General features: G+C 42.9%; 2 protein-coding genes across 3 annotated transcripts in view; one reads left to right on the top strand and one right to left on the bottom strand.

Annotated features, from left to right (window-relative positions):
• The window catches only part of LOC136864045 (oxysterol-binding protein-related protein 9), an 830,446-nt gene that overhangs the window by 126,656 nt on the left and 687,740 nt on the right, over positions 1–16,050 (top strand). The gene's annotated exons all lie outside the window — the stretch shown is intronic.
• Positions 1–16,050, bottom strand: part of LOC136864047 (very long chain fatty acid elongase AAEL008004) — a 29,847-nt gene that overhangs the window by 7,564 nt on the left and 6,233 nt on the right. Inside the window, exons 3-5 of the mRNA XM_067140576.2 lie at positions 11,499–11,555; positions 535–640; positions 13–152 (exon numbers count right to left, since the gene is read on the bottom strand). Coding sequence (XP_066996677.1) covers positions 13–152; positions 535–640; positions 11,499–11,555 — 303 coding nt within the window. The remainder of the gene's footprint in view (positions 1–12; positions 153–534; positions 641–11,498; positions 11,556–16,050) is intronic.

Genomic DNA, 16,050 nt, shown 5'->3' with positions numbered 1-16,050 from the left:
CACAAAACTCACCATTTGGATCACGGTGATCAATCGTTTCCATTTGGCTAATTTTCTCTGCATCTCTGGACCGGAGAGTGCAAGGAAGTAGTAGATATACATGATGGTGTGAACCAGGGCGTTGAGCATAACCGGGAATGCCTGCATTCCACCTAGCGACAAAAGGAAACATTCGTGGTTATGTGAACATTGTATTAAGTGGTCATACTCATGACTATATTTGTTACCCTGTTCGTTTTACACAGATTTCTATGGGACATTACTTACGGAAATTGGCGTATTCTTGCGTTGATAGAGAAGTCATCACTTAGGAGACCATTGTAGTTATATCTTCCTTTGTTTAAAAGTACGTTTAAGTATGGGACCTTGAGAAAAATTATCTAACCTATGTAAGTTTTGTATTATTTAGATACTTTATGTAAGTTTTGTATTATTTAGATACTTTAAACTACATAAGTGGTTCAGTAAGTCAAAACTTATCTCAGGTTCTGTTTTCAGAAACAAGGTTAGTGTAATGAATTATTGTTACCTCACCTCCAGCGTATTTGGTAGTGGCCCAGGAAAACGCTAGAGTCGACACGTGATGATAAATATGTAAGAAGGATGCTTGATCGTATTTTTTTCGCAAGATGAAGAACACCTGCAATGATAAACGGAAGTATACTTTAGTTCATTACTGGTTCTGGCTTATGATCTTAAGTTATTTTTTCTCCACCTAGTCACCTTCTGGATCTTTCAGCACACTCAGAATATATACACGAAAGTGTTCAACAGCCCCTTATAATTATTTTTGCTTATACGAGGCTTAAAATATCGCTCTCTGCTCGTATATCGTCGCTGCTGTGCCAAAATTGCGAATGTGACAATGCTCTTCCTATACATTATTTCCCTTAAGACTGGTCGCGCCTCCCAGCCACATATTGATACTGGTCGCGCCTCCCAGCCACATATTGATGTGCAATTCATCAAAACAATTTTCGTTGAGTTCATTTGCAAATGCGCGTGTGTACAGAAAAATGAACCTTAAATACATCACACTCTAGGAGTGGGTAAATATGTCATGCAAACATGCATTCTTCCAGTACGGTACAGTAAGGTTCATTTTGCTTTACACATGCGCATAGGAAAATGGACTGAACGAAAATCGTTCTGATGGATTGCATGTCAATATGTGGCTAGGAGGCGTCACCAGTCTTAAGGGAAATAATGGTTAGGAGCGACGATATAGGATTAGTACCGTACAACGGTATATGTGGATTTACGCTCGAGAGTACAGGTTGAATCATTAACGCCAATTGCAATTCAATCATTGAAACGAATACAGAATAGGATCACCGGGTTAATAACACGTTACGACAGGAAGTGCCCATCAAGGTTATGGACAGATACCGTATAGACTGCGAATTAGCACCTACCTTTGCTCGGATACATACTAGGATTTGTTTTGACATACTGCCCCCAAGGTCATCAAACCATTCTTGGTCTGGTTTATCCCATTCATTGCTGACGATTCTGCGTAAGTCTAGCACATTACGTGGGCAGTTAAGGCATTCATAAATGTTTCGTTTCGGTTTATTCCCTTCATGTTCCCTGCAGTGAGATTCGTGATCGCAGAAGAGATAAGCTAGTAAATACGGGTGATAACAGCGCGACGAAGGTAGATGTTGGAGATAGGTGGACGATACACAGTCCGAGTTATCGAACATTTAAGATAACGTTTTTCAAGTTTTTCAAATGTCTGGCGATAGATTCCCCAGTTAGTTGGAGAATGCGTCCCTGTTCTTCGGAGGATTTAGGATTGTCTTTACAACCTCGAAAGGATCACGTTGGCCCCGTGCAATGTCCTCTTAGGATATGAATGAGCTACCCCCTTACGCTCCTTTCACACTACACGGTTTCGACCGTACGGCAAAAAAATCCCACCGTACGGCGACATTCCTTTAGTGGCGTGAAGAAGAGCATTCTTTCACATTGCACGGCACGGCAGCCGTGCCGTGTAGCAGCCGTGTCTTGCCACTGGAATGGACGGCTGCCGTTGACTCAGTGACGCACACAGCTAAATGCGTGCTTGCACACTGTACGGTTTTTTAATCGTACGGCAGCTCTCGAGCAGCTGTAGAGGAGATAACGCGAGGGTATCTAGACACATCTTATACGCATTAGTATCGTAGTGTTTTATTGTTTGCCGGGCTGAGTGGCTCAGACGGTTAAGGCGCTGGCCTTCTGACTCCAACTTGGCAGGTTCGATCCTGGCTCAGTCCGGTGATATTTGAAGGTGCTCAAATACGGCAGCCTCGTGTCGGTAGATTTACTGGCACGTAAAAGAACTCCTGCGGGACTACATTCCAGCACCTCGGCGTCTCCGAAAACCGTAAAAGTAGTTAGTGGGACCTAAAGCCAATAACATTATTGTTTTATTGTTTTATTTTGTTGTTAAAATGTTCAGTGCATTGCTTTGTAGGATTTATGTTGGTTTTGTGAAATGGCTGACGTAGATTCTGAAATTCTTATTACTCTGGTCCATACTGGGACATAACTCGAGACATTTATAAAGTAGTGCGATTGGGTATTGAACGTGTGTGTTGGGGGAGGGGGGGCGAAGGCGAACTGTACAAACAACAAAACGTACCCGGGTTTGTGGTGTATAGCGCGGGGGGGGGGGGGGAGTAGGTATATACACCAAAACTTTTAAAATAACCTCGAAGTGGTAGGCTGATTTCGACAGAGAGGTAAAGGTTGTCAGACTACCAACTTAAGTGCGGTAATAGCTTTTTTTAGATATTGATTCAATACCATACAATACAACTTTCATCAAAGGAACAATTTTACACATGCACTAAAATTAAACAGAAGTACGGCGTGATAATACAATTCAAATTCGTTTAGTATTTGACTACACACTACGAAACTAACACACTAAAAGAGATTGCCAGATAGACGAATGCGCGCGGCAAGGGAGTGAATTATACCTCGGTGTCCATGACCTTGGCAATAAAATATACCCCTGACACTCTTCCTCACAGGACATGCAAAGTCTCCACTACTTGGTTTGGCGCTATACAAATCGTTTAGCCGCGACAAACTACATTTTGTGCGTATTCCCGCTAATAATTGTATTAATAATTAAAGAAAATAAAAGAAAGATTTATCTGATAAGACAACAGGGCTTGTTCAAATTGCTTTTTTAAATAATTAAAATAAGTCCTAGTTTCAGCCACCTAAAATGGAATAATAATGTAATGTTTTCTCCACAAAGTGGGACGGGGGCGACCGCATCCCCTCGCCCCCCTAATCGACGCTACCGCATTTATAAAGATCGGAATGCGACAAGAAATACCTGGCGTGAAGTTTACTAAGAAATGAAACCAGATTTTGATCCAGTTTAAGACAAAGAAAAAATGTGTTTGGTAACTTAAGTGTATTTTCAGTATATTTGATATATATATAGTGTATATTATTACATAATACAGATTCACAAATATATACTTATGATGCAATTTCACAGTTTAATGTTCAGCCACAAACTACTAATATTAAGAAATCATCTTATTATTAAAATGACTCTCTTGTATGACTAGCATCAAGACATGCACTGAGCTTCCCACGGCAAAAAAAACCGTACGGCAAAACAACCGTTGCAGTGTGAAAGCAACATATCCACGGCAAAGAGCCGTACGGTTTTTTTGCCGTACGGTCGAAACCGTGTAGTGTGAAAGGAGCCTTACTGTACACGTCGGGGACAATATCTGAGACGTGCCCGAATGTCTGAAACTAGTTGCCTGCGGTCGCCTGGACTCAGACATACTCAATATTTGTCCATGAACGCCACCGAACGCCAATTCTGGTGAGTCCATTCAGCATGACTTCCTGCATATCTGTAACTGATTTTATGACGTCGAATTTTAAAGGCTAGGCCCGACCGAGGCTCTCGGGAATGCAGATTGGCATCAAACAAACTGTTCCCAAAAGTTTGATTGAACGGGGGAAATCGAAGTCCTGTGGCCACCACGAATGCCAAATAGAGTCCTGTAGCTCGGGTGTCCTACGAGTCAGCAGTCTGAGATGGCGTTCATCGGTTGCAACTGTAAAACTTAGTTGGCGTGTGCGGTTTAATTCATTACCAGTACCTGTGCTCTGTTACGATCCCATCTTGGAATAATGCTCATTCGATTCACTCGCACTCGTAGAGAATCTTCTCACGTCATCAGTCCGTCTTGACTTGAAGTGATTTTTCGAACGCGATTCAATGGCGTTTACTTATCATCGTAGACATTCACTACACACTTCAAAATAGGAATCTGTTGCCTCCGTACTGGTGGGACAACTTCAACTGAAATGCTCCCTTCTATTTCAGTTTTGTCGTTGTATCTGTTGGTAAGGTTGTAATATTTTTCCAATTATATCTTCCAATATTTTTCGATCACACAGACCTGAAATTTATTTTATTAAAAAATGCAGATTAAGCTTTTTTCAATGCCTACTTGTGACCACCCCTTCCTTGAATCCGCCTGCAAATACTGGATCAATATTGTTGTCTGACAGTTAACAAAACTATCGTCGTTATTTTGCTTTGTGTCACACACACACACACACACACACACACACACACACACACACACACACACACACACACAAAATTACTTGACGATTGCTTGGATTGGCATATTTCTATTTGGAAGACACGCTTGTTGAAAGCTTGTATGAATCATATATGCATTTTGCCTGTAGGGGCTGTTCTCATTGTCACAGTCGGTTAGACTTTGACCCTCACTTCCATATATAGCGAGTTGGATACAGTCTGATATAGAGCTGGGAGCGGAGCGAGTAATACCGATGAGTAATCCGGTTGTAACGGTAGAGTGCACCACCGATCCCCTCCGCTTACAACTGCAAGTACTCGCCGAGGACCAGAGCACAATGTAGCGCACGACACATGTTTAACAAGGGGAGACCACGACGTTCGGATCACGGATTATCTTCAAACTTTGTACACTTTTAGTAGTCCTTTAGGACAAGATAATTTGCAAATAGTACGGCGTATTACTTAGCCGTTTTCGAGAAAGTCGCAAGAGAATTTTCGCGTCGAATATGTACCGGCGCGTTGCGGTCACGAGCACGAGATTGCGACGGTCGAGTGTTTAGCGTTCAAGCTCCGTAATCGCTGGATCACTGGATCGAGTCCCGCTCATCGCTTTTTTTGTTTTTCAACACTGGTCATATTCTTTCTTATACACTGACTGACAGAGCAAATGCAACACCAAGAAGGAGTGGTTCGAAAGGGATGAAAGTTGGGGAAAAAACAGAGACGGCACGGACGAATAATTGATGTTTATTTCAAACCGATATGCAGGTTACACAATGCGCACGGCATCGACTCAGTAGGATGTAGGACCACCGCGAGCGGCGATGCACGCAGAAACACGTCGAGGTACAGAGTCAATAAGAGTGCGGATGGTGTCCTGAGGGATGGTTCTCCATTCTCTGTCAACCATTTGCCACAGTTGGTCGTCGGTACGAGGCTGGGGCAGAGTTTGCAAACGGCGTCCAATGAGATCCCACACGTGTTCGATTGGTGAGAGATCCGGAGAGTACGCTGGCCACGGAAGCATCTGTACACCTCGTAGAGCCTGTTGGGAGATGCGAGCAGTGTGTTGGCGGGCATTATCCTGCTGAAACAGAGCATTGGGCAGCCCCTGAAGGTACGGGAGTGCCACCGGCCGCAGCACATGCTGCACGTAGCGGTGGGCATTTAACGTGCCTTGAATACGCACTAGAGGTGACGTGGAATCATACGCAATAGCGACCCAAACCATGATGCCGCGTTGTCTAGCGGTAGGGCGCTCCACAGTTACTGCCGGGTTTGTCCTTTCTCCACGCCGACGCCACACTCGTCTGCGGTGACTATCACTGACGGAACAGAAGCGTGACTCATCGGAGAACACGACGTTCCGCCATTCCCTCATCCAAGTCGCTCTAGCCCGGCACCATGCGAGGCGTGCACGTCTATGCTGTGGAGTCAATGGTAGTCTTCTGAGCGGACGCCGGGAGTGCAGGCCTCCTTCAACCAATCGACGGGAAATTGTTCTGGTCGATATTGGAACAGCCAGGGTGTCTTGCACATGCTGAAGAATGGCGGTTGACGTGGCGTGCGGGACTGCCACCGCTTGGCGGCGGATGCGCTGATCCTCGCGTGCTGACGTCACTCGGGCTGCGCCTGGACCCCTCGCACGTGCCACATGTCCCTGCGCCAACCATCTTCGCCACAGGCGCTGCACCGTGGACACATCCCTATGGGTATCGGCTGCGATTTGACGAAGCGACCAACCTGCCCTTCTCAGCCCGATCACCATACCCCTCATAAAGTCGTCTGTCTGCTGGAAATGCCTCCGTTGACGGCGGCCTGGCATTCTTAGCTATACACGTGTCCTGTGGCACACGACAACACGTTCTACAATGACTGTCGGCTGAGAAATCACGGTACGAAGGGGGCCATTCGCCAACGCCGTGTCCCATTTATCGTTCGCTACGTGCGCAGCACAGCGGCGCATTTCACATCATGAGCATACCTCAGTGACGTCAGTCTACCCTGCAATTGGCATAAAGTTCTGACCACTCCTTCTTGGTGTTGCATTTGCTCTGTCAGTCAGTGTATATTCTGCAATGGGAACAATGAACCACAACCTCACCCTCAGATGCGGAAAGGAACAAAAAGAAATAGGTTTACCTTTGGTAAACGAACATACTCTGTCCAAAATCGTTGCTACTCTACGAATTTCATAGCAGAAAAATACGGCCACCGAGACTTGGCTGGCATCCCCGAGAAGCCACTTTTTATTTTTACAAGGTTTTTCACTTCCTAGAAAAAAAAAATGTGTTTTCAGGTTGTGCCATTTTCTCAGTATTTCTTTCGGTGGCGTGTTAAAGTCCACCGAGTTGGTACTGAAATTATTGGGTGTCTTAAGTTTGTCTTCTTTGCCGGGCCGAGTGGCTCAGTCGGTTGAGGCGCTGGCCTTCTGAGCCCAACTTGGCAGCTTCGATCCTGGCTCAGTCCGGTGGTATTTGAAGGTGCTTAAATACGTCAACCTCGTGTCGGTAGATTTACTGGCACGTAAAAGAATTCCTACGGGACTAAATTCCGGCACCTCGGTGTCTCCGAAAACCGCAAAAGTAGTTAGTGGGACGTAAAGCAATTATTATTATTATTATTATTATTATTATTATTATTATTATTATTATTATTAAATTTGTCTTCGAATTCGCTGCTGTATAAATGTGTGAAATGTGATCACCTACTTCCCAACTTCCGCCTTGTACTTGCACAGGATAGGATAGGATTCTATCCGTGCAAAGTAACTTGCGGAAGCTCACGACGTGTCCTTCGCCTTGCTCAAGAAATTGCTAACCGCCGCAAGTCATCGTACTGAATAATTTAGATTTGCAATTGGTGCAGCAAGTTGCTCCATGCACGTAAATTACTGCAGTTAACTTGGTAATGTAAACCTTGACCTAGTTCACCATCGTTCTGTTCAGAAAGCAAACAATAATAAGGCGTTACAACTTCTCATAAAATTGTACTACAGTTGAAGTACAGTCTTACTGTCTTATACTATTCCAAATTGCAACACCATGAAGGGGTGGGACTGCAAAGCTGCAGTTGGTTGTGCAATTCAGGGTCTTAACAGTGATAACGATGGTTAGATTTTTCCACTTCCTCTGTTCTCGACGGTTGAATAAAGGTTAGTATAGAGTGTGATTCCAGGAGGTGTAATGCTTTGCTGAATTATTCGAGTCATGTAATGTCTAAGGACCTGGATTAATTATTTGAAGATTTTTTAATTCATACTGTCGATATCATGAGGGTTAGTTGTTACCCTGTTCGGGAGCGTGGGGGAGTTGCTCATTCGTCTAGTAGTCATGTCCCACACATGTTCAGTAGAATTAAGGTCCGGGGACCGGGTGCGATATTGTAAAGTTGTACTGTATAGATCTTCTGTGGAGGGGTGTGCATTGTGATTGTGGCGCAGTAGTGCTAATAATAATAATAATAATAATAATAATAATAATAATAGTGTGTGGCCTCCGGAGAAGTCTGGTGCAGATCTTTCTAATTGACGCATATAGGCGTCCTGCTTGTCTGTGAGGATGGCGCCCTACCTAGAAGAATTCTAATAATGAAGACAGCACAAACCCCTAGCCCCCGAGCCAGAGGAATTAACCGATGAAAGTTAAAATCCTCGTCCCGGCCGAGAATCGATCCCGGGACCTCCTGGATCAAAGGCCGGCACGTTAACCATTTAGCTATGGAGCCGGGCATTGTAGTGCTGAAACAACCAAATTTCAACGTTCGCCATTAGAGAGACAATTACTGGGTTCAGTGCCATGTTAACATGTTGTCGAACAGTCATACTGGCCTCAGTAGTAGTAGCTAATTTTGATTTCACATTAGACCAATTGTATTTCATAATGTTGACCTCATGTACCTCTCGACGGTGAGATCGGTTTCTCCCCTCTCCCCGGTGCGTCTTGCGACACGATTGCGATGATTATTGTTTTAGAGATAAAATAACGAGTCGTCACAAAAGACGGCACTTCGCCATCCATCGGTTTATTTTGATCTTTTCCGACACCAGGCCAGCTTTAACCGTCCTTGTTGTTGGGTCCGCAGAAATACTAACTTGCTTTCAGGATACGCGCTAGTAAGCCAACTATTGCAAACGATTACAGATTACTCGTCTTGTAACGTCGGGTGCCACAATTGCTTGAAAATGCGCTGAATTAGCTCGGAGTTGGATGAGGGCTGACTGTTCGAATGATTCAACGATCATCTTCATTGTTTTCCATCAAGTTTGTTAATGTTCATGTGCCTTAAGTTGAAGTCTGCTGCCATACATTGTAACGTGGGTGCATGTCGAATAAAAAGTGCATACACAATCCTTACAGAAAACCCACTGTCGCTCTCACACTGGCCAGTTACCTGAGCCGTCTTAAATTGCGACTGTTGTTGGTGTCGTAACTCTGTCGTCGGAGGGCATTGGACAGGGGATCGCTTCAACCCGTAGACTGTTGGCCAACTAGGCTGCACTGTGCTCTACTTAACTGAAAGTGGGCGACCAATCACATAGGAAGTACCGTATAAACAACCAACTTGTCCTGAAGTCAATTTGCATATGTTACTTATATAGCATCATTCCATATCTCTGAATTCAACACGACCTATTCCTTTTTGGTGTTGCAGTTTATGTAGTTATTAAGAAATATGTTGCAACATGGATGTACTGAAACATTATCGATAGATGTTTCGTGAATAGTTGACGGTAGGCGCTTTTCCTTCGTCATTGGTTTTGTTGTTTTCTTAATGGGAGATTTTTCGTTGATGGTCGTGCGCTGTTTCATTTTGAATGCGAAGTAAGGATTTAAAATATTATTTTCTCGAATTAAAGAGGGTCCTGGGATATGTAATTATTTAAGCCGTCGTTCGTCTCTTTGTGTTTCCAACGTTAGAAGTCATAGTGCATCTAAGTTTTGGACTGACTATTTTTCGTAGTTCTAACTTCGTGATGACGTCACATCTACAAATGTTTATTCGGACGAACAGTTTTTATTTTGTAAAATCACGTCACTATATCTGTGAAGAATGCCGTTCGTTCTGCTGGGATCGGATGTAAACCAAGAGACTAAGTGTGTTTGAAATTATCACTGCTGAATCCATCCATGTGTGTGGGCAAGGGGTGCATGTTGTAAATCACTTTAACCATTCAGAAAGAAGAAAAACTGCAATGCCCGACTATCGCTGGGCTCTAGTGTGCCAAAGTAACCGTCAACGATAGCCCATTCATACCTTCAGTTCCCTAAGCGAGATCCGTTACGGAAACAGTGGTTACATGCGATTTACAGGTAGAACTTACGGAATGTACTGTCTGATCGAACCTGACCCGTCCTATAAGAATTATACATTGGATTGTGCTGAACACTTCACAAACTATATACTGTAAACCTCTGTAACCCGAATAACAGTGTGACCAATAATTTGAAACATGAATAGCGTCAATTTCGGGCTTTATAAGAAGGTATTATTGGATTCTAAGTTTGAAATGTTTACTTCTGTCTTTTGAGCTGAAATAAGGCTTTGAAACTCTCAATGAGCTGAAGGGATTTCGCAATCAGATAGACTAGTAGTAACCACGGTGCCGGGCTGAGAAGTTTAGACGGTAGAGTGCTGGCCTTCTGACCCCAGCGTGGTAGGTTCGATCCTGGCTCAGTCCGGTGGTATTTCAAGGTGCTCAAATACGTCAGCCTCGTGTCGGCACGTAAAATAATTCCTACGGGATTGAACCGGCAGCTTAGCGTCTCCGTAAACCGTAAAAGTAGTTAGCGACGTAAAATCGATAACATTATTAGTAACCACTGTTATTATAGCCTTACAACGTAGTGCTTGTTTTATGGACTGTTCTAACTTCAGAAACAAAAAGAAATAACATTCAGACATTTTTCCAAAGGCCTGTCTGAGCTGACAGAATGCAACGTTAAACCAAATCTCTCTCTCTCTCTCTCTCTCACGCACACACACACACACACACACACACACACACACACACACACACACACACACACACACACACACACACACACACACACACACACACACACACACACACGTAAAATGTTGCTGTATTTTATATAACTGTATTGGTACATACTTCACATGCTTCCAACTTTTGTTTCTTTGCGCTTATATTTACGTCTGTTTCCTTCAGTTCTGCTTTCGAATCAGCTATTGTCATCGCACCTATATTATTCCTCTTCTCTTTCACGGCATCAGCAGAAAATGACAACTTCAGTTGTGTGAATAAAAATACGTAGGTAAGTCAATAAGTATTTGCAATTTTGCTCTAATTGTCTTTAGGTAGGCTCTATGGCGTTGTGTGCTCACCAGCCGCTAGATGGCACCGTTGTCCACTTCTGTTGTAGGTTTCACCGTTATCAGATCAGTGCAACTGCGCTGTTGCGACGTAAATATGGCCGCGCCACACACTGTTTGCACCAAGGAAGAACAGCGTTCCGTAATCAGTTTTCTGTGGTCTGAGGGTGTACTAGGAGCGGAAATTCATAGAAGAGTTTCAGCACAATACGGGGGCAATGTTTTGCCATATAGAGTCACTGTATGCTTATCTGATAAGGCTAAAACCTACCACGGACGTAGACAATGGTGCCATCTAGCGGCTGGTGCGGACACAACGCCATGGAGCCAACCTAAAGACAATTAAAGCAAAATTGCAGATACTTATTTACTTGCCCTCGTACAAGTTTTGTTTGAAAACCCCAAATTTTGAATACTCTATCTAAAAAACATGCGAGACTAATGAGAAGCGGAAAGCGCATACCGTCTAAGGGACAAGTTGTTAATTGATAACTGAGTCGAAACTGAAAAGAGAGGGCTTCAGATATTTTAAAAAAGAAACCTGTTGTCTCAGTTGTGCGCTGCCGGAAGTATAACTTACCGTTTCGATGAGGTCTGCGATCTTCTGCAGTGTTGTGTACCAGAAGACGGTTAAGAGCTGGATAGAATGGAAGAAACAACATTGTTAGTTGTTTAATTAGACCTGAGTTTCATAGTCACAAACTAAATAGTAACTTATTTTTTAGACTTATCGTAAATGGCTTTTGCTTAACGTCCCTTCATCTATCATTTCGATCTGAAGAGATGCCGGAGTATTGCTTTTTACCGTGGCAATACTCTTTAAGGCACTATTGACTTTTGTTGATCACCCTGTGTATTTTCTTCCCAGATCTCTCTAATGTCCTGGAATGTTATACTATTTCAAGCTTCAAAGCAGATCTCCGATTCGTAGTCCTGAATGGTTTTGCAGATGCAGTGACATGAACAGTACATTATCAGTCACTCATTATCAGTTAATATTCACATAAAAACAAAGACAAAATACAAGAATTGTGACTGACCAGCTGAGCAGGACAGTTGGCTAAGTGCACTTGTACTGTGCTGACGGTTGCCGAATCAAATTCTTGCTCAGTTTGTTGACATTAGCGAATGCTTAAATATGGTAATATTTCATGAATATGTTAAGAAACCTCCTTGTCACTGCAAAATTCAGGCATTCAGGTGTCTCTTAAAACCGACAGCCAGGGATGAATTGGCTTTACGTTACAAATCCTGTAACTGTTAGCTTACCTTCGTGTGATGACTGGTTCGAATATCACCGTCGGCAGCCTTAAAGGTGTGTTGTTTCATGGTTTCCATGGTGGTATTATGCGTACACTAGTCGGCTGTTGAGGCTTCGACCACTTCATTCCCAGTCTTTGCCCCTCCTTTTCCCAGCGTCGCCGAAAACATGTGTTAGTGCGACGTTAACCAACTAGGAAAAGGAAGTGGTAGTTGAAGGGACGTAAGACACAGCCATTATTATTATTGTTATTATTATTATTATTATTATTATTATTATTATTTATGACATGTCTGTACAGAGTTGTCCTCCAGTTTCAACAGACATTGTGAATGAATGAATTAATGAATGTTCAGTCACAGCAGCTTAGGAAAGAACATTTCATCTATTGGAACCTTAAAACTTTCATATGCATTTTAACAATTAATTACATTAAGGAATAATAGAAAGAGCAACAGAAACAACAACAATAATAATACGAAGTGTGTCCAAAAAAAGACCGAACTTTGTAAATTGCGCGCAAACCGCAACATTGAGCGAGTTGTGACTGTGGCGGCGCCTAGCGGCAACTTCTGACAACAGACCGCTGCTTTCCGCATTCCATTGCCTGCATTATCAGTTGAGTTAGAGCCTCTGAAGTGATTGCGTGTGTCACATGTTCGTCGCATTCTATAATGAAACAGCTTGAGGAACAACGCGTGTGCGTGAAGTTCTGCTTCAAAGTTGGGAAAACGTTTGTGGAAACATTTGAAATGTTGAAGCTAGCATACGGGGAGGAATGCATGAGTCGTACACAATGCTACGAGTGGTTTAAACGTTTCAAAGACGGTAGAACGTCTTGTCACTGAAGACCCTAGGCCTGGGCGACCTTCCACATCAACAGACGACCGCCATGTCGAGAGAGTTCGTGAAGTGATTCGTGGAAATCGTCGTTTGACAGTCCGAGAGGTTGCTGATCAGGTGTGCAACAGCGTAGGATCATGTCATGCAATTTTAACCGAAAAACTTCAGATGCGGCGCGTCAGTGCTAAATTTGTCCCTCGTTTGCTGACTGACGATCAAAAAGAGAACCGAGTCAGCACCAGTCAGGAAATGCTTGCTAACGCAGATGCTGATGACAACTTCCTGAAGAACATCATCACTGGAGATGAGACGTGGGTGTACGGTTACGATGTCGAAACCAAAAGGCAATCATCACAGTGGGTGGGGAAAGGTTCTCCTCGACCGAAAAAGCACGAATGAGTCGTTCAAACATCAAGGTGATGCTGATTGTGTTTTTTGATTGGAAAGGCATTGTCCATCACGAGTTTGTACCCCGAGGCCAGACAGTGAACAAAGAACTGTACCAGAATGTTTTAACGCATTTGAGAGATGCTGTGCGCAGGAAGAGGCCTGAACTGTGGGAAAACAAATCCTGGATGTTGCACCAAATTCCTGTTGTGCCCCATCCGCCCTATTCTCCCGACTTGGCTCCAGCAGACTTTTTCTTATTCCCCAAATTGAAAACCACCTTGAAAGGACATCGTTTCCAAGACATTGAAGAGATCAAGGAGAATGCGACGAGGCAACTTCGCGCCATCAAAGAAAGTGCATTCCAGGAAGCATTCCAAAAGTGGAAGAAACGTTGGCAACACGCTGTTGATAGTGCAGGGGACTATTTTGAAGGGGACAGTCTGTGAAATGATGTAAGCTACATAATAAAGTTTTTCTAGCCACAGTTCGGTCTTTTTTTGAACACACCTCGTACTAATAATATATTTTTTATCACCGCTGTTATCCCCTTCTTTCTTGTACTATTTATAACAGATTTATGCGTCAACCTTAGCTATCGGGTCTTACTCTGCCATGCATGTATTTTATGATCTTGCAGATTTCTGGAGAATATTTTTCTGATTACTAATAATAACTTACTAAGAATACTAGGCGTAGTCCATTCTTTATCATTCTGATGATTCTGTAACCATTCTCAACCTGACTGAACACATGTAGTTCATTACTATTTCAAATAGCCTTCTAACCGCTATGATCTCTTGACAAGATCTCAACAGGTGAAATTCTTCCCTATTTTCACCACAGAGAAGGCATTTTACTACGTCCTTTTCTCTGATCCATCCCTTACTTTTACAGATTCCCACTATCCACGAAATTAGATCTCATTTTTTCTCGTATATTTACATTCACAGCGATTATGTTCCTACCCTTACTTACCTCATTGAATTATGAGATGGTCGCCGTGCTCATACATTTGGACACAAAGCACTGTCTTTGAATATCCCTAAGTTGTATAATAATTTGTTTACTCAGCGATACCTCGACTCTCTCGAAGTCCTTCTCCCTAATAATATCCGAATCCCAATCCCTCTAGTACACTTTCCACTTTACTTAACCAGTATTTTTCCTGAATATTGTCCCTCTGATGCTCATATGCCGTCTGCAGAAGCTCGCTACCTCTCTTCTAAAAGTCTTAACCAATATTTCAGAATTATTTTAAAAATGCCAACTTGAATACTTTCTTCACATGTTGATCTTACCCCACAATTTGCCGTACAATTTGGTAACGCCATTATAATTTTGCAGAACTTACTACCTGATTCAGCACATCACACTCTTTCTCAACCCCAGTAGTTCAGCTCCATATAACATTCGACTTTTCCTTTTTTGAATCTTATATTCTATATTTGGATCAAGAATTTTAATTACCTACTGATAATGCAAAACATTTCCACTTTGCTTGTTCTGTCTGGTTGACCCTTTTCCCACTGTTTCCTAGATACATATTCCAAAGTATTTTAATTTTGTTTTTAAAATTGGCTTAACGTCGCATCGACACGCATAGGTCTTATGGCGACGATAGAATAGGAAAGGGCTAGAAGTGGGAAGGAAGCGGCCTTGGCGTTAATTAAGGTTCAGGCCCGGCATTTGCCTGGTGTGAAAATGGGAAACCACGGAAAACCATCTTCAGAGCTGCCGGCAGTCGGTTTCAACCCACTATCTTCCGAATGCAAGCTCACAGCTGCGCGCCCGTAACTGCACGGCCAACTCGCTCGGCGAGGTCTCTATTCACCTGTTCACCACTTAGCCTTATGGGAGGGAGGTGGGGGGTAGGGGGGTGGAGAAGAAGACCGTATCTCCGCCTATGAATGCATCAATAATGGGAAGTTCTCTACATCTATGGAATTCCGCTGAGTATGGACTATGAAGGTGTGAATGGAACATTTACAAAGTTTTATGAGATGTACCTACGTTTAGAGAAAGTTAACTAATTATGAATCATACTGCTTCATTTCAATCATGTTCTGTGTCACTTCATATGAAACGAAGAGCCTTTGTTGGTCGCTCTACTATCACATCTTCATCCTGGTCCATCACTATGTTTCACCACTTTAAGTAAGTTTTACCACTTTCTAACTTATTATTTGCAACCAAACGTCGTTTACATGTTGGTGGCATAATGGCGCACGGCATACTCACGTGATTCAGTTATATAGCATAACCTCAAACCGGAAACTCATTGGTTAACTAACTCTACTACTAGTAACGCTGTTGTCACATCACGGCATGACCCCCTTCAAATCGAACTGGAGACCTCAGTTTTGCGAAATTCAAGAATGGGCACACACATTTTTCAACAGAGGATAAATCTATCTATTGAAATATTTAATATGATCACCATTTCTCTACCTTCAATACTTTAGTCACAATTGAGTGAAACAACTCTACATTACCTTTTTGCTAAAAGTAGGGCCCTATACTGTCTGATCTAAGAAACATTCTCAATGTTTAAAAATATGTTTATATAGTAGCGTGTTTTTTATTGGTCTGTTCGGCTGTGCTATCTGTTTTACGTCCCACTAACATTTTTATGCTGTTC

The sequence above is a fragment of the Anabrus simplex genome, chromosome 2 (assembly GCF_040414725.1).
Source record: "Anabrus simplex isolate iqAnaSimp1 chromosome 2, ASM4041472v1, whole genome shotgun sequence".
NCBI classification, from domain to species: Eukaryota; Metazoa; Arthropoda; class Insecta; order Orthoptera; family Tettigoniidae; genus Anabrus; species Anabrus simplex.
The sequence above is the reverse complement of the archived record's forward strand: the minus strand, read 5'-3'. Positions and strand labels throughout refer to the sequence as shown.